Source organism: Nuphar pumila, chromosome 3 (genome assembly GCF_984573655.1).
Source record: "Nuphar pumila chromosome 3, dmNupPumi1.hap1.1, whole genome shotgun sequence".
NCBI classification, from domain to species: domain Eukaryota; kingdom Viridiplantae; phylum Streptophyta; class Magnoliopsida; order Nymphaeales; family Nymphaeaceae; genus Nuphar; species Nuphar pumila.
In genome coordinates this window covers 25,291,183-25,313,054 of record NC_143251.1, presented here as the reverse complement: position 1 = coordinate 25,313,054, position 21,872 = coordinate 25,291,183, and the positions used below count along the sequence as shown (strand labels likewise).

Below are 21,872 nucleotides of genomic sequence, written 5' to 3'. Positions count from 1 at the left end.
CAGGTGTGCGAGCATAGCGGCACCCCAGGCATAGTTGTCGACTTCGTCTAAGTCTGCCAGGTACTGCAGCCACATGGAACTTATTCTCGAACCAGAACAATCGGAAAATAATGTAAGAGCAAAAAAATATAGAAGGAAGCCGCACAACTCTTGGTCAGCTGTTTCAGATGCACAAGTAGCGGAGTGGCCTTCCCATTTATTACGAAAAATTAAGACCTTCATTGATGTGGAATTGCTTCCACCAGAAATACATTGACTCCATTCGTCCATCAACATTCCTAGAAGGGCAGTGCAGTTTTCCCTTGCGTTATAGTTTGAATGCCGTAATAGGACAGCACTGCCATCGCACTTAAGGCCAGTGATCCTCGCCACATCTTCTAGAGTCATGGTGATCTCAAAAGAATCAAACTGGAATGTGTTAGTCTTATCATTCCACTTATTTACCAGGTGAGTCATGGTATTCCAGCAAGTTTCAAAATATTGCTGGTCCAAAAGGCCACCGAAGTGCATATTTCGTAGTCGGTCCTTCTGATATGCACTCAGTTGACCATACCAAGACAGAACTACAGGCCATTGACAGCGACCTTCGAGCTTTTCACCTGGTGCTCTACTTCTCTTGTGACCTCCCTGTAACACAAAATAACATATTATTCCTACAAATTATAAATTACTTTCATTTGTACTTATAAATACTATTCTACTAACCGCTATAAATAATATCGGTTGCAGGCATACTATCGCAGTAATCGCTATAAATATCAATACCTAACACAATAATCGCTATACCAAAATCGCTTAACATATTATTAAATCTTCGCAGACAAGACAGATATATTTACCTTGGTCGCTATTTTCTGCTGTTCTCCCTCCAACCTGGGACTTTCTGGTGGGTCCACTGCCTCCAACTGCCTTTCAATCTTCATCTCTACCGGCTCCACCGTTGCATGCCTTTCTCTCGCCTTCCTTTCTCTTGCCTTCCTTTTCTCATCCTCCTTCTGCTTCCTTTCTCTGTCCCTATTCTCCTCCTCCTCCTTCTGCTTCCTTTCTCTCTCCTTTTCCGCCTGCTTCTTCTGATTCCTTTCTCTCTCGCGTTTCTCCTCCTCCTTCCTTTCTCTCTCCCTTTTCTCCTCCTCCTCCTTCTCCTTCCTTTCTCTCTCCCTTTTCTCCTCCTCCTCCTCCTTCTGCTTCCTTTCTCTCTGCCTTTTCTCCTCCTCCTTCTCCTTTCTTTCTCTCTCCTTTTTCTCCTCCTGCATCCTTTCTCTCTCCTTTTTCGCCTCCTCCTCCTTCTCCTTCCTTTCTCTCTCCTTTATCTCCTCCTCCTTCTGCTTCCTTTGTCTCTCCCTTTTCGCCTCTTCCTCCTGCTTCTTCCTTTCCCTTTCCTTTTCTTCCTCCTCCTTCTCCTTCAGCCGCCTTTCTTTCTCTTCGATTTCTTGTTTCCTTCTTTGCCGCAGTTCTTCCACCTGCTTCTTCTTTTCCCTTTTCTTTTCTTCCTCCTTCTCCTTCCGCCGCCTTTCTTTCTCTTGCAGTTGTTGTTTCCTTCTTTCCTGCAATTCTTCCTCCTACTTCTTCCTTTCTCTTTCCTTCTCTACCTCCTCCTCCTTCTCCTTCCGTTGCCTTTCCTTCTTTTCCTCATTCTCCTTCTGCTGCCTTTGCATTTCCTTAGCTTCCTCGAACTCCAACTTCCTCCTTCGCCTTTCCTTTTCTTCCTCAAACTGAGGAATATTTTGTTCATTCTCTTCCTCCTCCTTATTCATTTGCATTCGCCTCTCCTCCGCCTCCTTCAGTAGCCTTGCTTTATGTCGCATTGCTCTACTCTCTAAGTTTCTCCTATGAGCCTCCGCCAGCATATTGCTAACATCCCTTTCCCACTCCTTCGCCTTCTTCTTCCTCTTTTCCATCTGCTGTGCGTTAAGCCTCCGCCTTCTATTTATATTCTCATCAATATTTCTGACCTTTGCCTTCTCTTCGTCATCCTTGTTCTGCATCTTTCGTTCTTCAGAGTTCTTCCTTTGGTCCGCAGCCTCGATATCTGATGGATAATCCTCCGCATAATACGATTCCAAGGCTTTTTCCCTGTCTTCATTGTTCTCAATCTTAAGTATATTTTGGTATCTTTCAAAAACTTTAGATAGATGGGACTGGCGGATCACTTCTCTAATAGACAATCCATAGAACGACGGGGTATCTCTAATCTGATGAGGCGCAGACATTGCTAACCTGCACAACACAATACACGATCATCATCATTAGAAATCGTCGAAATATTTGGGTTCATAATACAAATCCTTGTATAAGAACCAATCTTCAGATTGAAGAAAGAAAACTTACACGAAACTCACCGAAACGATGAGAATTTGGATATTCCAACTGTAGAGTAAGCAACAGTAACAACTAATACGCAACAGAAGGTGGCAACGATGCTGCGACTGCGCGTAAGACGGAAACAGATGCTCTGGTAAAAAGGAAAGGATGCTCCGACAACTCGAGATGAAAGCAAAGAATCTCCGGTAGAGTGCTTAGAGCGAGAAAGGATTTTTTGAACTATTTGTATCATACAACATAACGCTTGTTTCATACGCAAACTCTGCGGAACGTTTTCCCGCGATATCGATGGAGGGCAGTTTTGTCATTTTCACGAACCGACGATTCAGTTTTCTAGAAGAAGGGCATTCATGTCCGTCCGAGGAAGAGGAACCAACGATTCAGTTTTTTAGAAGGAGGGCATTTATTTCTGTAAATTTTCAGTGATTTCTATTGTCATTTCATTCTCCATTTTAACTTCAACGATACATTACAACCACAATCATCAAAAGAAAGATTGCCCAAGCTAAGAGTCTTGAGAGAGTAGAGGAGGACCTCACCACCCATCGAATAATAAAAAATACGACTCAACTTCAAGTGCAGTAAGGACCCAGAGTCGAATAAATTTAGAGGCAGCTCATCAGTAAGGACCCACAACAGTCAATGTGCAGGTCAGTCGGTGCTTGATGGAGCAATATAGGATCTTGTGATGGATGTGCATAGAAGCATAAATAGAAGGGAGAGAGAGCGAGAGAGGGTTGATGAGCCCCCAGACCCCCCTCCTGTAAGGGCAAAAGGCCATGAACACGCTGGGAGGAGCCCTCAGACCCTCCTTCTGTAAGGGTAAAAGCTCTGAATCAGACTCCATAACTCTTCAAGTTGAATGATGCTACCCACACTGAGAGGAGCCCCCAGACCCTCCTCCTGTAAGGGTAAAAACTCTGAATCAGGCTCCACAACAGTAAATGTGCAGGTCAGTCGGTGCTTGATGGAGCAATGTATGATCTTCTAATGGATGTGCACAGAAGCAGAAATAGAAGGGAGAGAGAGAGAGAGTAAGAGGGTTGATGTTCATGGCCTCCTCCAGGAGAGATTTCTTTCTCGGATAATCCTGCAGTGCAGAGACTGGGTCTTAAATAATCATCTTCGGGGCACTTAAGTCTTTACAACCACTCCTTTTCAAGAACCGTCATTTTTTTTGCACCAATGGAAGAGAGGGTACTTAAGTCTTTGCAATCGCATCAAACTCCAACGCTAATTAATGCTGACAAACATGGGGATACGAGACGCACATGCTTACATACGTGGTGCTCTTTGGGACCCCCAATCATGAGATGTAGCTAACTGCCCTGTTCGGGGGGGGAACATATAACCTGCTTCGGGTCCCTAAGGATATCTTGACATGGACGACCATTTCTATGTTTGGTAAAACTATGATTTGATCAAAGGTTCAGGCTTGGGGATGTCAAATCCCCGCGGGTAGGATTTCAAGTTTGTCCATGGGTCAAAGTCGTTATGGGCTTGATTGGGTATGGGTTGGGGCTGTTCGGGGAAAAACCAGGAGGAAGGTCTTGGTTGATGGCAACCAGGTATGAGTTGTTTAGGTCGCCAAGGTTCAGAGATTTAAAAGGACAAGGGGTTTGAAAGGCCAAAGGTGGGTCAGGATTAGTTGGTTTTTAGGGTATTGGTTGTTTGGCTCAATAGGTTTAAGTTAAAAGTTAGTTGGTAATGAACCAGAGGATTTCCAGACTGACCTAGAGTCTAGAAAGCTCTCCTTATGATGGGACTCGCCTCTTGATTTGTCTGTGTCATGAACAAATTTTTTTAGCCTGCCACATACTATCTCTTTCCTTGGCGGGAAACTGCTCGGTGACATGGGTTTTTCATCCTTTGCATGTAGGGCTGGTAAACTAGCCGAACAGGGCATGTTCGGTCTAGGCTCGTTTACTAGTTGACTGAGCTCATGTTTGTGTTTAGCCGAGCCAAGCTCGGCTTGTCCCTGAATAATACGAGCTGAACATGAGCTGGCTCGTCCCTAAATGAGACGAGCCAAACACAAGCTGGCTCGTGTAAAAACATTTCATGTTATTTATACATAATATATATAATTTTTATATATTATACTTGAAAATATATTTAACTTTTTATAAATTAAACTTAGTCCATATTTTATGTATATATTTTTCATTCATCCTTTTTTAATATATATTTCATGCATTCTTCTTTTTATATATTATACAAAATAAGTATTTTATCTATACAAGCATTAGCACTATCGAGCCGAGCTGAACACCTTGTATGAATTCAAAAGATAAATAGACCAAAAGAGGTGCACGTGTTTGTGTGTGCACACACATCTGCCTGAAGTAGAAATTGATATTTTCATTTTTTTTGGATAATCCAAGGAAAAAACATTTCACATTCACAAGTCCGTAACAGATGAGTGGAGCCCTTGTGGGCAAAATTGATATTTCATTCAAAACCGATAACATAGAAAAAGATAATAGAACTGCTAAAAAGCAAGGAATGAAATGGGAGTTAAGGTGAGAAGAAATCAGCGCATGACTGCCATTTACGCCACCCAGTTCATTTTTTACGGCTTATTCCCACATAATATGAATGCAAAAATAGCTCAACAGCGGTCCATTGTATTATTGGTCTCCAAAGGAATTATGACAAATAGCACCAAGAACTACACTGCCACCCCTATTCTATTCTATCTTTCCTTTACACATTTGGGTGGGAGAGTTGCAATCATCTATGAGCCAAAGTCTGAGGCATTGGGTATGCCATTGGGGTGAGGTTCATGGGGGCACCTGGAACTATGGCACCAGGGACTGGCACGCGCACTCCATATGCCATATGTCCAGGAGAAGGTAGACTTACCGGTGTTCCTATGGCAGAGACAAGCGGTCCACCAATGGGCTGGCCTATAGGAGTCCCATATACACCAACACCTGAAGCACTTGGTGGGTGAGTGGCAGGCTTGGCAGGTTTTCCAGTTGTTCCGGCAGCTCCATTCGCTTGACCTGCAATAGGATCCTGAGCGGACGGCATGTCTCCGTTACCAACACTGGTGATATCATGAATGCTTGACCGTCTTCTTTCTTTGTTAATTGAGTTGAGGCGAATGAAGTATTTCTGAGCATGACTAGCCACCTGCGTAGGTGTCCTCGAGATCACAAAGTTCCTTGAGATGCTGCGCCAGTCGCCTTTTCCATACTTCTCCAAACCAAGCAAAAACAACCTGTTCCGACCAATCCAACATGTGCACAGAGAATGAGATCCGCACCCTAGGAAGGGAAAAAATAAATTTCTTTGGAGAAACAGATCAAGAATAATTATTGAGCAGTGGCAGGTTTATAACCACAATTAAAACCTAGATCCGGCAGAATGGTGAGCTAACATACTTTAATAGTGAGTTTCTTGGACATTTTCTCATTTAGCGACTTGAGAATCATAGTTATTTACTAGTTTGTGTCTTCATTTGTCAAGATTTCAAATTCCTCCTTGCATAAGGAGATGTTCATGACTTGATAAAGACAACCTTACAAGACTCAGGTCCAAAACCTAGATTTCGGAATTGTTATTTTTTAAGGTCCAAAATTGAAGCTAAGACTTCAGAATTGCTATGACTTATTAATATATCTTCATCACTTGCTGAAAATGTATATGGTTGAAGGTCTTTCAAGGCAAATAGATCACATTTATCACGTCTACACAAGCATCAAACATCACAAGCACATTTCCCCTTGACATTGATAGGCTAACAAACTAAAGAACATTGAAGATGGGTTGTCCAAATGATGAATATGAACCAAGACAGAAGAAAACAAAGAGGGACATTGTCCAAATGTCGAATACGAGCAAAAACAGATGAAAACAAATGGGAAAAAACATTGTTGCCAAAATGCAGGCTCACGTATGAATAAATTTTGGAACTAAAAGTATGCCGCAATGAGATATTAGTAAATTCTGGGGGCAAAACAGAGAAATACCGACAAATAGTACAATTAAGAAAAAAAATCAAGACAGGATTTAGCTGACATTGAGAACAGACCTTAAACACTGGACCTAGGTTAATTTGTTGAAAGAAGAGCCCTTACATTTCTGTGATGGGGTGTTAAAGAAATCCCAGGAAAAAAGAAGCATCCCAGTAGATAGAAGATTTGGGAAAACAAACATTTGGGGAAAAGAAAGTCTCAACTCTCTCGTTTATGAGTTTCAGTTAGCTAATAACTGGATCTTTTGACAACATTTTCATTAAAAAAAGGACATTCAATGGGTAACACACACACACACACACGCGCGCGCGCACGCGCGCGTCTAAAGAGCAATAGTTTCAACATAGTCCAAGTACACTTCTCAAAGTATTCAGAGTATCGGACAGTATAAGTTTCACGCAATTCACAAGACATCACTTTTTTCCAGCATGAAAGGAATCATAATTTAATCAAAACAGTATAAGTGAAAAATATGATGAAAGATAAATACGAACTGCCAAAGTATTCAGAGTATCATGAAGTGCCAAACAACCTAATGTGAACCGGAACCCTTAAGTATGGTTCATCAAGTACCAAACAACTTGATGTGAACTCGGCACGATAACTTTTTTTTATCAAAAACATGAAAATAGTCTAACAACACTGTCCCGAGTTCATCTCAAAACAAACAGGCCTGAAAAGGTACTCCAATCCAGCATGTAAAGCCTAGTCAGAATCAAACCTGAACCCTATCTATGCCCGAACAGGCAATAGCTTCGCTATTAGCCAAGTAAAGCTCAGCAGTCATTTACAACCTTTAAATAATAAAACAAGAATGTGTGGATGTGCTCAAAATCAGTTAAAAAAAAGACAGTGCAACAACAAAGCACATTCACAACACTAACAGCATTCTGAAGGAATTCCAAGATAAGGCGCAAAACAATTCCTAATGTAGGACATAAAATAGCAAATTTTAAAAATATTTTTCCATGAGCTCTGGAATTTAGTTAACAAAGAGCAAGAGAACCTCTGTAATGCTCCATAGAGGAAGATGTGAATTTATGTGCTTAAATGAATTTGTATTCTTGGTTATCTTGACAAAATGTTGTTGAAAACTAAAAAAGAGAAGAATATTTAATATAGGTATCGTAAAGGCAAATATGTGCTCAACAAGCCAGCATATACATAGATACGGAAAACTAGCTCAGAAAAAACAAGCATGTGGAGGATCTGAGCATAGGCCTACTACCTACTCTGAGATAAGATCAGGCTTGTGATTTGGAAAGGAAAAGGGATTTAGCTTCAGCAAGACTTTGGATATGGATACTGATTCATAGCTTAGCTGGACCGAAAATGCAAATGGGATTGATGACAAAATTCTGCAGGAGAGATTCGAATCAGAAAGATTCACCATCAGACATCTCCTCAAGGTTTCCCCAACAAGTTGATTTCCCCCATCCCCAAAAGGACATAATGATGACTCAGTTGATTACTAGACTAATTTTCTTTGCCTGGAGATGCAGAATGTTGGAAAAGGATGCAAAATCGTCAGACAATGTAACTCATAGGGTTTCCAAAACACATAAGGCATAGCATAGATGGTAGTACTTTTTCCAGATGCAGTGCAGTACAGCCAGCAAAAGAACAAAGAGGCAAACCAAAAAAAAAACTTCAAACTGAAAGCTCCATTAGCTATCATGGCACATATGACCATAAAAGTGCGCTCAAAGCATTAACTGGCTATAAAATATGCTCAAAGCCAAATATGTTACCAACAATGTGTAATGAAACAAGGTACAATGGAACAATAGTGAAAGAAACACAATGCCAACAAAGGGCTTTAATAAACTCACTTGGTCACTAATGGACCAAATACAATCTCAAGAGAGATAAAAATACCAAAACACCACAAGAGACATACAAGCCTATAAGATGGGGAAAAAAACTCTAGAGAAAACCCTCAAATGCTTCTTAAAGCATTGAAGAATAACAAGGGAGTAAGACTCTATTACATGGGAGGCAGTCCAGCTCTTTGGACTCCCTCCCAACAATCATTATTATGAGTGGTGGGTGGCAGTCCAATGTCTAGTTGGACTGCTGCCCAACAGTCATAGATATGACTGTTGTGCTTGAACTGTATGGCAGTTTATTTATTACAATGCTAAATTACATTTCAGTCCTTAGTGGACTGTACTATATGATAAAAGACAAAAATACCCTTATCGAGTATTTGAATACAATTTTATTTTTAACACTCCTCCTCAAACTTATGGGGAAATCATTGAAAGTTTGCTAAGAAGATACAAAAATTGAGGTAGTGGAAGAGTTTTGGTGAAGAAGTCTGCAATCTGAAATTCGGACTGGACATATGGCAACGTAATGGTCCCCTTCAAATATTTTTCGCGAACATAGTGACAATCCATCTCAATGTGTTTTGTTCGTTCGTGAAATGTGTGATTGTTGGCTATATATATGACACTTTTATTATCACAACATAGCTTTGAAGGTTTTGAGACATCAACACCCATATCAGAAAGTAGTGCTCTCATCCACACAACTTCAGTGGTTGTGGTAGCCATTGCCCTGTACTCGGCTTCCGTAGAGGATAAAGACACTTTCTGTTGTTTTTTGCATCGCCAAGAAATGAGAGAATCACCTAAAAACACACAAAAGCCAGTAGTTGAGTGAGTTATTGGGATTTCCTCCCCAGTCAGAATCAGTGTAAAAAATAAGACTTAAAGATAAGCAAGAGGATAAGAATAGTCCTTAAGATATAGTTTTCTTGATATATCGAACTATTCTTAATACTGCACTCATGTGGACGGTTGTGAGCGCATGTTGAAATTGACTTGCAAAATGTACAACATGCGCAATATCTGGCCTTGTAATGGACAAGTACATCAATGATCCAATAAGTTGTCGATAAGGGGTTGGATCAGCTAATAATACTCCATCTTCAGCTCGTATTTTTGCATTTATTACTTCAAGAGTATTAGCATATTTTGTGTCTGTGATTCCTGAACGCTCAACAATATCAGCTGCAAACTTGATTTGAGATAAAATATATCCTCTTGGTGAGTAGGCTACTTTAATTCCTAAAAAGTATCTCAAAAAACCAAGATCAGTCATATCAAAAGACTTTTTAAGTAAAATTTTAATATCTTTAATTTCCTTTTGATCATTCCCTATGATGATCATATCATCAACATATAAAAGAAGAATGGTCAATAAGGTACTTGTAGATCTCACAAAAAAAGCAGTGTCAGTGTAATAAGATTTAAATCCAAGTTTTAATATCGTACCACTGAACCGATCATACCATGCTTTATGGGCTTGTTTAAGCCCGTATAGGGCTTTTTGAAGACGAAAAACCATGTCTTTTTCAATAGACAGACCAGGGGGATGATCCATATATACTTCTTCATTTAAGTTTTCGTTCAAGAATGCATTTTTAACATCTAACTGGTATATCGGTCATTTTCGAATGGATGCTATAGCAACTAGAGTTCTAATTGTAGTCATACGAGCTATTGGGGCAAATGTTTCTTCATAATCTATACCATATTCTTAAGAATATCCTTTTGCAACAAATCTTGCTTTATATCTCTCAAGAGACCCGTCACTTTTTGTTTTAATTTTAAACACTCATCTACACCCTATTGTCTTTTTTCCGATAAGAAGAGGTTGAATTGTCTAAGTGTGAGTCTTGTGTAATGCATCTAATTCAATTTTCATGGTTTCAACCCATTCGTTTATATTTTTGGCCTCGTTATAGTTGGATGGTTCATGATAGGAATGAATAGCTAGAAGACATGCCCTGTAGTTTGGTAAGAAGGATTCATATGAGACAAACCTACTTGGAGTCCTATGTGTTCGTTCTGACCTTCTAACCCTAGTTTCTTCAGTATTTGTTAATTGATTATATCTGTCAAGGGCACATGGATGCTCCCTAGTATTTCGTCTAGAGTATTGAAGAAGATCTTGAGATGGTTCACTACTTGAGTCATTAATAGACTCGAAGGTTTTAATATCATTATTAATACCTTTATTGGGTAACAAATCAAATAAGAAAGCATACTCGGATTCTTCCTTAGAAACTTCAAAATCAAATCCACTGTCATTTTCTAGAAAGGTAACATTTCTAGAAACATAGAGTTTATCATTTGTTTTATCATAACATCGATATCCTTTTTGATTATCTACAGGAAAAAAGGCTTGGCAGGAAAAATTATTTGTCATCATTGTAAGGAACCCGGACATATAAAACCGGAATGTCCCAAATTTAAAAAGGTGGCCGCCTTAAGTGAAGAACCTCAAGAATCAAGAAAAAGGGGCAACTTCAATGAATTAAATCTTGCTCAAATAGCAGAAGCTGTCTCACAACTTCTCAAGGCTACACCTTCTACATCCGGGTCCGACATCTCTTCATCGTCTCCTCCAGGTAATACCTCTTGGATTCTAGACTCGGGTGCTTCTTTCCACATGACTCATAATGAGTCTCTATTATCTAGATTGCACTAAATCATATTTCTCATGTGTGTCAACTGCCGATGGTACCTCTTTAAAAGTCAAAAGCTTAGGAAACCTTGATGATATTTCAAACAAATTCTTTGTTCCAAAAGTGATAGTCATTCTCAAACTGGATTTAAATCTTTTTTCGGTCTCTCAAATTGTTGACTATGGTTGTAAAATATTCTTCTCATCTAAGGCGTGTTAGGTGCAGGATCTCCAGTCAGGGAAGCTGATTGGACAAGGCCATAGATGAGGAGACCTTTACTACATGGATTTCCTGTGTTTACCAAAATACTAGTTTTGTAATCATGTCAAAGACATTAATATAGATCTTTGTCATAAAAGATTAGGACACCCAAGTATAACTAAATTATCTCTTTTTTCATTTTTGGAAATTTTTTGTAAAAACTGCATTTTGTATGTGAAGATTGTATACTTGGAAAAATGCAAATGATACCTTTTGGGTCTAGAACCTCTGTGACACATAAAATTTTTGAATTAGTGTATTCGGATGTGTGGGGTCCCGCTCCTATTATGTCAAAAGGTGGTTATTCGTACTATGTTACATTTATAGATGATTTTAGTAGACATACTTAGATTTACTTTCTAAAACTCAAATTCGAAGTTTTTTCATGTTTTAAAAACTTTCATAATCTAGTTAAAAATCAATTTAAAACAAACATTAAAGTCTTCTGCTCCGACTCTTGGGGAGAGTTTCTTTCAAATGAATTTCAATTATATCTAAAAAATCAAGGAATTGTGCATCAAAAATAATGCCCTAGGACACCTCAACAAAATGAGATTTTTGAAAGAAAACATCGTCACATCATTGAAACTACTAAAACTCTACTTATTTCAAAAGAAATTCTAAAGCAATTTTGGGCTGAAGTTGCCCTAACCGCAGTCTATCTAATAAATAGAATGCCTTCTCAAACTTTGGAAAACAAGTCTTCTGTTAAAAAACTCTTTAAAATTTCTCCTGATTTAAAAAGGCTAAGGGTATTTGGCTATAAATGCTTCGTGCTTCTTGAAAAATATAACAAACTCTATCCTAAAGCCATAAAATGTGTATTTCTTTGTTATGCTGATAATAAAAAAAGATATTAATGTTATGATATAACAAATGATAAACTCTATGTTTCTAGAAATGTTACCTTTCTGGAAAATGACAATGGATTTGATTTTGAAGTTCCTAAGGAAGAATCTGAGTATGCTTTCTTATTTGATTTGTTATCCAATAAAGGTATTAGTAATGATATTGAAACCTTTGAGTCTATTAATGACTAAAGTAGCGAACCATCTCAAGATCTTCTTCAATACTCTAGACAAAATATTGGGGAGCATCCATGTGCCCTTGACAGATATAATCAACTAACAAATACTGAATAAACTAGTGTTAGAAGGTCAGAACGAACACATAGGCCTCCAAGTAGGTTTGTCTCATACGAATCCTTCTTACCAAACTACAGGGCATGTCTTCTAACCATTCATTCCTATCATGAACCATCAAACTATAACGAGACAAAAAATATAAACGAATGGGTTGAAGCCATGAAAATTGAATTAGATGTTTTACACAAGGCTCACACTTAATTCAACCTCTTCCTATCGGAAATAAGACAATAGGGTGTAGATGGGTGTTTAAAATTAAAACAAAAAGTGACGGGTCTCTTGAGAGATACAAAGCATGACTTGTTGCAAAAAGATATTCTCAAGAATATGGTATAGATTATGAAGAGACCTTTGCCCCAGTAGCTCGTATGACTACAGTTAGAACTCTAGTTGCTATAACATCCATTCAAAAATTGCTGATATATCGGTTAGATGTTAAAAATGCATTCTTGAATGAAAACTTAAATGAAGAAGTATACATGGATCCTCCCCCTGGTCTCTCTATTGAAAAAGGCATGGTCCTTCATCTTCAAAAAGCCTTATACTGGCTTAAACAAGCCCCTAAAGCATGGTATGATCGGTTCAGTGGTACGATATTAAAACTTGGATTTAAATCTTGTTACACTGACACTGCTCTTTTTGTGAGATCTACAGGTACCTTATTGATCATTCTTCTTTTGTATGTTGATGATATGATCATCACAGAGAATGATCAAAATGAAATTGAAGATATTAAAATTTTGCTTAAAAAATCCTTTGATATGACTGATCTTGATTTTTTAAGATACTTTTTAGGAATTGAAGTAGCCTACTCACCAAGATGATATATTTTATCTCAAATCAAGTTTGCAGCTGATATTGTTGAGCGTTCAAGAATCACTGACACAAAACATTTTGATACTCCTGAAGTAATAAATGCGAAAATGTGAGCTGAAGATGGAGTATTATTAGATGATCCAACCCCTTATCCACAACTTATTGGATCATTGATGTACCTGTCCATTACAAGGGCAAATATTGCGCATGTCGTATATTCTGCAAGTCAATTTCAACATGCGCCCACAACCGTCTACATGAGTGCAGTATTAAGAATAGTTTGATACATCAAAAAAACTATATCTAAAGGACTATTCTTATCCTCTTCCTCATCCTTAAGTCTTATTTCTTACACTGATTTTGACTGGGGAGGAGATCCCAATAACCGTCACTCAACTACTGGCTTTTGTGTGTTTTTAAGTGATTCTCTCATTTCTTGCCAATGCAAAAAATAACAGAAAGTGTCTTTATCCTCTACGGAAGCTGAGTACAGGGCAATGGCTACCACAACCACTGAAGTTGTGTGGACTAGAGTACTACTTTCCGATATAGGTGCTGATGTGTCAGAACCTTCAAAGCTATGATGTGATAATAAAAGTGCTATCTATATAGCCAGCAATCACACATTTCATGAGCGAACAAAACACATTGAGATGAATTGTCACTATGTTCGCGAAGAATATTTGAAGAGGACTATTACATTGCCCTATGTCCAGTCCGAATTTCAGATTGTAGACTTCTTCACCAAAGCTCTTCCACTGCCTCAATTTTTTGTATCTTCTTAGCAAACTTTCGGTGATTTCCCCATAAGTTTGAGCGTTAAAAATAAAATTGTATTCAAATACCCGATAAGGGTATTTTTGTCTTTTATTATATAGTATAGTTCACTAGGGACTAAAATATAATTTAGCATTGTAATAAATATACTGCCCAACAGCCATATTATGACGGTTAGGCACAATAGTCATATTTATGACCGTTGGGCACAACAGTCAAAATATGACCGTTGGGAGTCAGTCCAACGAGACTGCCACCCAACAGTCATAATAATGACTTTGGAAGGCAGTCCAAAGAGCCGGACTGCCTCCCATGTGCTGGAGTGAGGCTCTATAAATAGAGCCTCACTCCCTTGTTATTCTACAATGGTCTTAGAAGCATTTAAGAATTTTCTCTAAAGTTTTTCCCATCTTATAAGCTTGTATGCTATGTCACACGGACTCGGCTCCAAGGTCGCCGCACCCGCGTCGACACGCACCGACACGGGTGCGGACACGGGTGCGGCTCGGACTCGGTCAACCCGACCCTGGGTGCGGTCAACGCACCCAGGGTCATTTTGGTCAATTTTTTGGAAATTTTTTTTTTGAATTTTTTTTTTTAAATTTTCTGGGCTACAACTGTAAGGAAAAAAACCCATCACAACTAAAAAACCTGTACACTTTCAAGTTTTAAGTACAGAATGGGCACAACTCAAGTTTTTGTGGTTTTTTCCTGTATGAAGAAAGTGAATTATTACCGTGTATGAAGAAAGTGCCCAAAAGTGAATTATTCCTGTATGAAGAAAGTGTACAGAATGCCTTCACAACTCATCACCTGTCCCCTAATGGGTACAACTTTGACCGAGTCTTATATATATATATTTTATTTTTTTTTTAATATATATATAGCCGAGTCCCCGTGTCCAAAATTTTTGAAATTGCGCCGCACCCGTGTCGCACCCGCACCCGCACCCGCACCCGCACCCGCACCCGCACCCATGTGACATAGCTTGTATGCCTCTTGTGTTGTTTGATATTTTTATCTCTTTTGAGATTGTATTTGGTCCATTAGTGACCAACCTTAAGTGAGCTGATTAAAGTCCTTTGTTGGCATTGTGTTTGTTTCACTATTGTTTCATTGTACCTTGTTTAATTACATCTCCCACTATATCTCGCTCTCCCCCTCTCTCTCCTCTCTCCCTCTCCCTCTTCTGCCAAGAAGAAGAAGATGAAGGTTGTTTTCGCCCTCTCCCTCTCTCTCTGCCGATAGGTAGTCTCTATTTTTGTTCTTTTTTTTTGTATTTTTTTTAATATTAGCCACTGGTTTTTTTATTTCTGCCAAGTGCCAACATAAAGAGTAAGAAGAAGAGACTGTTCTCTCCCTCTCTCTCTCTGCCAGTAGGTATGTTTCTTTTTTTTTTTTTTTTGGATTATGTTTCTATGTTAGTCACTATTTGTTTTTAACGTTAGCCTTTTTTTTATTTCTACCACCAATAATGATTCTGAACTCTCTTTTGTTTAGAAAAGAAATGCATTTTTTTAGATCAATCATGAATAATAGCAACATGCAGCACTTTCATATGTTTTTTCCAGTATGAGAAACCCATCTTCTAAATGGAATTATGAACTAATGTAAGTTAATCCCCTTTCAACAGATGCACGTGAATTCCTGTCTTTAATCCTTTATCATAAAACTGCAGATTTTACTTTTACTGGAGGTTGAGATTTTCAACTGCCTAAGAGAAAATAATAATAATAATAATACAACCATCGGAATAACAATATAAAATAGTAGAATATACAACCATCAGAAATAAAAACTGAAAACAAATACTTAAAATATACAAAAAAGATGTTCATATTCTCTTCAATCTTTCTCTGGCATGGTTTAGGTTATGGGTTATGTTTAGTATTGAGCGTGAATTTTATCATGTTTCTTTTATATCAGCTAAAATTTTAAATGCAATGTCATGTTACATGCTTATGGTATTTTCAAGTTCAAAGTATTATACAAATCTGATATGATCACTTGTTTGTGTAATATATGGTGATTCTCATTGATTATGAATTTCGCTTCATTGGATTATAATCATTATATAAAGCATTGGCTCAATTTTTTTTAATTTTAATTTATTTTTGTTATCTACTTCTATATTTGTGTTTTTTATGCAATTGTAACTTATTTCTTGTTTTCATAACTCTTTATTTATGCTTTATATGTAAATTATAATTGATTCTTTGTTTGTACAACTGTGAGTTTTTATAGTCATGTATGAATTTTTGCGGTTGAACAATGGGAAAATACGTAGGATGGGATCATGGAAGTAAAGTTTCAAATCTCACTAAAGATCCCAAACTTGTAGGACATGTAATTTGCAATACCTGATACTGCAGGTGGCATTTCAAGGTTGAAACATTATTTAGCTGGAACAAGATATAGTGTAAGTGCATGTCAAGATGTTCCATATGAAGTGAAAAGGTTTTTTCAGAATCATCTAAGATATTATAAGAAAAAAAAAACAAGAGGAACAAATCAAGTTAGAAGTGGGGAGGAGTGTTTATTTTGGTTCAGCATCATTAGTGATTGATAATGTGCATGTCAGTGGATCAAGCAATATGGCAAAAACAAGCACAACTGATCCCATGAACCAATTTATAAACAAAGAAGCACGACATACTACAATTAATAATGCATTCAAAAGGGATGAGAAAAAATTTGTATGTCGTGTAATTGAGAGATTTTTTTATGCCAATTTAATCTTTGCAACAACTCATATTTTGGTCCAATGCTAGAAGTTGTTACAAATTATGGGTTCAAGCCATCATTTTACCACGAAATCAGGACGTAGATTTTGAAGGACGAGGAAATATTAAAATAGTTCAAGAAAGAATGACCCAAAGTTGGTTAAAGCATTATGGCACACGGTTGGACAAATGAAAAGAGAAGAAATTTAATTAATTTTCTTGTGAAGAGCTCGTCAGGGACAATATTTTAAAGTTTGTTGACATAATTGAGATGAATAAACTGTTGAAATTTATGTAAGTTGTTTAAAGAAGTTATTAATGAAGTTCGTGAAGAGAATGTGGTGCAATTTATTATAGATAATGCACCAAATTATGTGGCAGGTGAGAATAAGTTAACAACAGGTAAAATATTTTTTTAGACACCATGTGTGGTGCATTGATTGGATTTGATGTTATAAGATATTGAAAAAATATTAATTTTTAAAAATACAATAAAAAAGGCAAAGAAAATTACAAGATATATCTATAGTCATGCATGGATATTAACTTTGATGAAAAAGTTCATACAAAAGAGAGAACTACGTCCAACAATAACTCATTTTGTCACATCATATCTCACACTTTATAGTATCAGATGTTACAAGACAAAGTTGAAGTCAATATTCTTATCTTAAGATTTTAGATCATCTAATTACTACAAAAAACTCGAAGCTAAGAACATTGCTCATATTGTTCTTAATGATCATAAGTTTTGGATTGTCATATCATATGCAATTAAAGTTACACTGCCTCTCGTGAAAGTGTTACATTTAGTGGATGCAGATGAGTCTCCCATAAGATTTTTATACAAGGCAATGAATAGAGCAAAAGAGAAAATTGTGTCGAATCTTGATAAAGTTAAAAGAAAATATAAACTTATTTGGGATATTATTGATAGTAGATGGGACTTGCAACTCCACAAGTCTTTGCATGCAGCTGCTTATTATTTAAATTCTCAATTTTATTATGCTGACAACTTCAACCTAGATAGAAAAGTTATTAATGGTTTTTATGATTGTGCTTAAAAATTTGGTTTCCGATGCAAATGTTCAGTTGAAAATTACAACACAAATCAATGCATTTAAAAATGCAAATGAGTAGTTTGGTAGAGAGGCAATTGTTACAACAAGAAAACTAAAAAGTCTTTGTAAGTTTGCAATTATGCTACTTTTTATTAATTGTGATATTATTAATATTTTAATCATTTTTTTATTGTTTTATTTTAATGCAGCCGATTGGTGGAGTTCATTTGGGCACAAAATTTTTGAATTAATGAATTTTGCAATTTGAATTCTGAGTTTGACATGTAGTGCATCAGGGTATGAGAGAAATTGTAGTACCTTCTCATTGGTATGTTACTTTGTATTTTAATTTTTAATATATTTCTATAGGTTCAATTATTTTATAATTAATTATCAATGATTTAGAATTATAGGTGCATTCAAAATGGAGAAATAGACTTGAACAAGAGAAGATGAATGCACTAGTTTTTGTCATGTACAATATGAAGTTAAGGGAGAGAAATATGAGGAGGAAGGCTACCAAAGACCCTATATATCTAGATCATATAGATTCAGATAATTAGTGGATCGTGGAGAAGAAAGATCCAGTATTGCATAGCAATCCTAATTGGTTAGAAGATTTATGGTTGGCCCCGAACTTCAACATAAATGCCATTGAGCATGTGCCTATTGAAGAAGCCACTTCACATCATGGTTCACAAACCGGTTCTAGGCAAGACATGTCATCAAGAGCTCTAGGTAAAACTATATTCTTTTTACCTTGCTACGAATATAAATATATATTTTTAATTATATACAATAAGTATCTAATATATGAGTTTTTTTAGGAAAAAAGAAAAGAAAAAGAAGTGATTGAGAATGTGGAGGAAAAAAATGCAGATGATGAAGAGACAAAGAATGAGGATGAAGCAAAACCTGATATGGATTCCTCAAATAATGACATTGAAGGCTTAGATATTGATGATGACGAGACACAAGAAGAGCCTAGGCCCTAATTCATATCATAAGACTATGAGCATTTCTATAATTTTTTGGTCCTTTATTTGTACTTGTGAATGTTGAAACACCCTCAATTTAGAGAGTTTTGGAGAAATATATTAACATTTGGTTGTTAAATTGTTACTCCTTATATGCATTTTATGATGTTGACATGATGTTAAGAAATTTTATTGTTAGAGATTTTATTACTTATCTCATATTTTATTTCTTAGATACTGACATAGATCAAGTTATTGCATTAATATTACTTTTACATGTTAATCTCACATCTTTTGATATTTATTTGAGATTTTTTATTTCTTATTGGTTGTTGCTTCATCAATAAAGCATTTCTTCTATTTATTTGTATTTTTAGATATTTTTTGAAGTTTTTTAAGTTAAAAAAAAATAAAATTTTTGAGGCTTACGCTTTACTCCTAACGCCTTGAGGCTTATGCCTCGCTTTGGTTTTTGGTGGAGTGCCTTGCTACGCCTCAACGCTTTTCACAACATTGTGTCTCCCTTACCAATTATGGTGAGCTATCATCATCATATTCGAAGTGAATCTCAAGTGGCATCTCTTTATGGAGATGTTCTGCTAGTAGATGAACTTCAATAACAGAAGCTCATTGTTCTCCTGTTGCCTCCAATCTTAGCATAACTATTTTTTGTTCAACTATCATAACTGGAACTGGAGGCAACCAAGACAGCCAGCTAGGGAGAAGCAACTCTCTCTATATCCTACTCCATTCCTGTAAAAATGGTTTATGCTGGCAAAAAAACAGACCCTCCTCCAGAGAGAAGATCAGATTTGCATGTGCTAGATTCAGAATCATCAAAAGAAGCCAGAAATGATAGGAGTATGAAGGAAGTCTTAAAGCAAATATTGTTCATGACTATGATACAGAAATTACAAAACAACCAATATCCAATGTTCTTAACTAAAAAAATGCAAGAGTTCAGACTCGAGTAGAACAATATTTTACAGTTACAATTAATCATCTGACACTTGGAATCACCGGAACACCAACTCACCAACAAACATGAACTCGGTCAACGGCAACCAGAACGTACATAGAACTACTATTCTATTGAACCAATAGGAAAAGAAGAAAAATAATCCTTTGGAATTTCAGTAGTGATAACTTAGCCATAAATTAGACTAGTTGCAGGCATCCACTAACAAATAGATTAATAGAAAAACACCAATCAGAACCAAGGAGTCAAGAGATTTATCAGAGGAATATCAACATGGATATCGAGTATGCAATGAAAGAATTGAAATCGGTAGAAGAATACCTGTGCTCCTCCTCTGTCCAGGCTATCCCCTTGCGTCGTTCCTGATCCGACCGAGGCCCCTCCTTCCCAATGACGCCGGACTCCGAATTCTGTAAATTCCCGAAATGGGCGCTTTTCCTTCCTCCTCCATTCTCCGGGGAGGCATCGCCAAATGGGTCCGAAGAAGAGGACGACGCATAGCTAGGAAGCGGCACCCGCCCGGATTCAATCCCATCGATGTCCTCAACAAGTATGTCATAATGTTTCTTCACCTCCGCCATGGTCTTTCCGGCCACCGATGCTGCAATTCGCTCCCACCGGTCGCTCGAATCTTCCGGGTGGATCGCAAGCGCATTCTCGAAGGCCTTATTCTGCTCGCTGCTCCACACGGAGCCATCCACCGCTTCGGAAACCGAACTTGCTCCACAATCTGTTGTCATCTAGGCCCTTTTCATGAAATTCGACACAGAAATTCTGATTGAAACCGAAGATTTCGAACCTCCCCGCTTGTTCGTTCTGTTAGACGAGCGAAATACAGGAGAAAAGCGACCTACTCACGAAGAAATCCAAGGGATAAACGAGCGAAGTTCAATTCCGAGACCAATTATTGGAATCTGATAGAGACAATCGAAAAACACAAATGAGTACCAGAAATTCTTGCAGATCCAACGGTACAGAATCCGTCGACGCTAATAATTGCACATCGGCAGAGCGACAGACTTGTCAGCCAGAAAACGTGGGGAAGAGGGAGGCGCGGGAAAAAGACACAAGGGAGAGTGGTGGTTGACTCAAAAGTTCAAAACCCCTAGAAATCCCATCAATCGAGCAGAAACAAACACGAATTATGAACAGGGAAACTGGGTTTTTTTCCAGTCGGAACTTGGGAGAAATGAGATACAGATCCAATTTGGGAAGAAAAAGGGGGGAGGCGGGGAAAAAACGGAGAGACAAAGAGAGAAGGACAGAAAAATAGGGGAAAAATTAGGAAAATGGTTCCATGAGAAAACAAAGCAAAGACAGCCAAGACGCACTGTACCTACTGGCCATTTAAACCCTAGACGAGGTAAAAAAAAAAGACGATAAAATGTTAAAATGGGAAGATTTTAAAATAGTACCTAAGAAATATTCAATAACAAAAAAATTCACCTGATCTTTTTTTTGTTTTTCTTTTGACAATACTCATTTTTGGCACCCTTCCATGTTTTATTCCAGAAAAAAAAAACGACAAATATCTATTGAAAATATAACAAATCTAACTAATTGATTTTTTTATGATTTTACCCTTTTTATCGCATAAAAACATATATGCCTTTGTCAAACCATTTGTTTAAGTTGTTGATTAAAAGAATCAAGCGGCATGTAAGTTACCACGTAAAAAAATCAGGGACCATATAAATTGACACTTTAAAAAATTAGGCACTATGATTTTGAAAAAAATAAAAGAACAAAACTATCAAAAAATAATAAAATTCAAGTTCATGATCAATTAAGGTATTGTGATAAAAAATTAGTGTCATCTCCGTCATTGTCTTTTTTTTTCCTGTTAATAAAAAACAAGCTTCTAAACTCAGTTAAAACAAATCATGAGTTTTTATTAATTCGACTTCAATTAATGTGCTTAAATTTACATTTTTATTCTTATTCTATTTACACTTTTATTTATTACATTGACAGGTAAGTATGACAGGCTGAGTGGTGAAAAGATCAGGTGCAATATCCTTGAACAAATATCTGTGCATTAAGCACCTGATCACCCTCCATGGTGTCAAGCCAATGCACAAATTTTATGCTATGTGATTGCACCCGATCCCCACTCCGCTGAGTGGGGTAAAAAAAATATTATTACTAGGGCTAGGGATGGCAGTGGACCAGGGGAAAGCGGGGCCCGCCGGCCCGCCTCCCCCGTTTGGATCGGGAATGAAGGGGATGGAGGCGGGGACGAAGGTTAAAATCCATCCCCGTTCAGGGATGGAGGCAGGGATGGACACACCCTTTTTTCCGCCCGGCCCCGATCCCCGCCCCGTCCCTGCCACTTTTCCCCACCTCATCCC

General features: G+C 37.5%; 1 protein-coding gene across 2 annotated transcripts; it reads right to left on the bottom strand.

The window, feature by feature from the left end:
• Positions 1-4,929: 4,929 nt before the first annotated feature.
• LOC149842337 (transcription factor SRM1-like) lies at positions 4,930-20,840 on the bottom strand. Of its 2 annotated transcripts, XM_090001391.1 has the most exons (3): positions 20,470-20,840; positions 19,843-20,371; positions 4,930-5,548 (listed from the first exon to the last, which is right to left on the bottom strand). In XM_090001391.1, exons 2-3 carry the CDS (start codon positions 20,259-20,261, stop codon positions 5,056-5,058), a joined length of 912 nt encoding a protein of 303 aa, XP_089857517.1. In that variant the 5' UTR covers positions 20,262-20,371; positions 20,470-20,840; the 3' UTR covers positions 4,930-5,055. The 2 variants fall into 2 exon arrangements, with proteins under 2 accessions (XP_089857517.1, XP_089857518.1); XM_090001392.1 differs by having other exon boundaries at positions 19,843-20,840.
• Positions 20,841-21,872: the final 1,032 nt, after the last annotated feature.

Excerpts from the sequence above, each read along its gene's own strand:
- LOC149842337 (XM_090001392.1), bottom strand. The coding sequence starts at position 20,261 with ATGACAACAGATTGTGGAGCAAGTTCGGTTTCCGAAGCGGTGGATGGC. Across the intron at positions 5,549-19,842 it reads TGGACAGAGGAGGAGCACAG|GTTGTTTTTGCTTGGTTTGG; the intron begins GTATTCTTCTAC and ends TGGTCGGAACAG.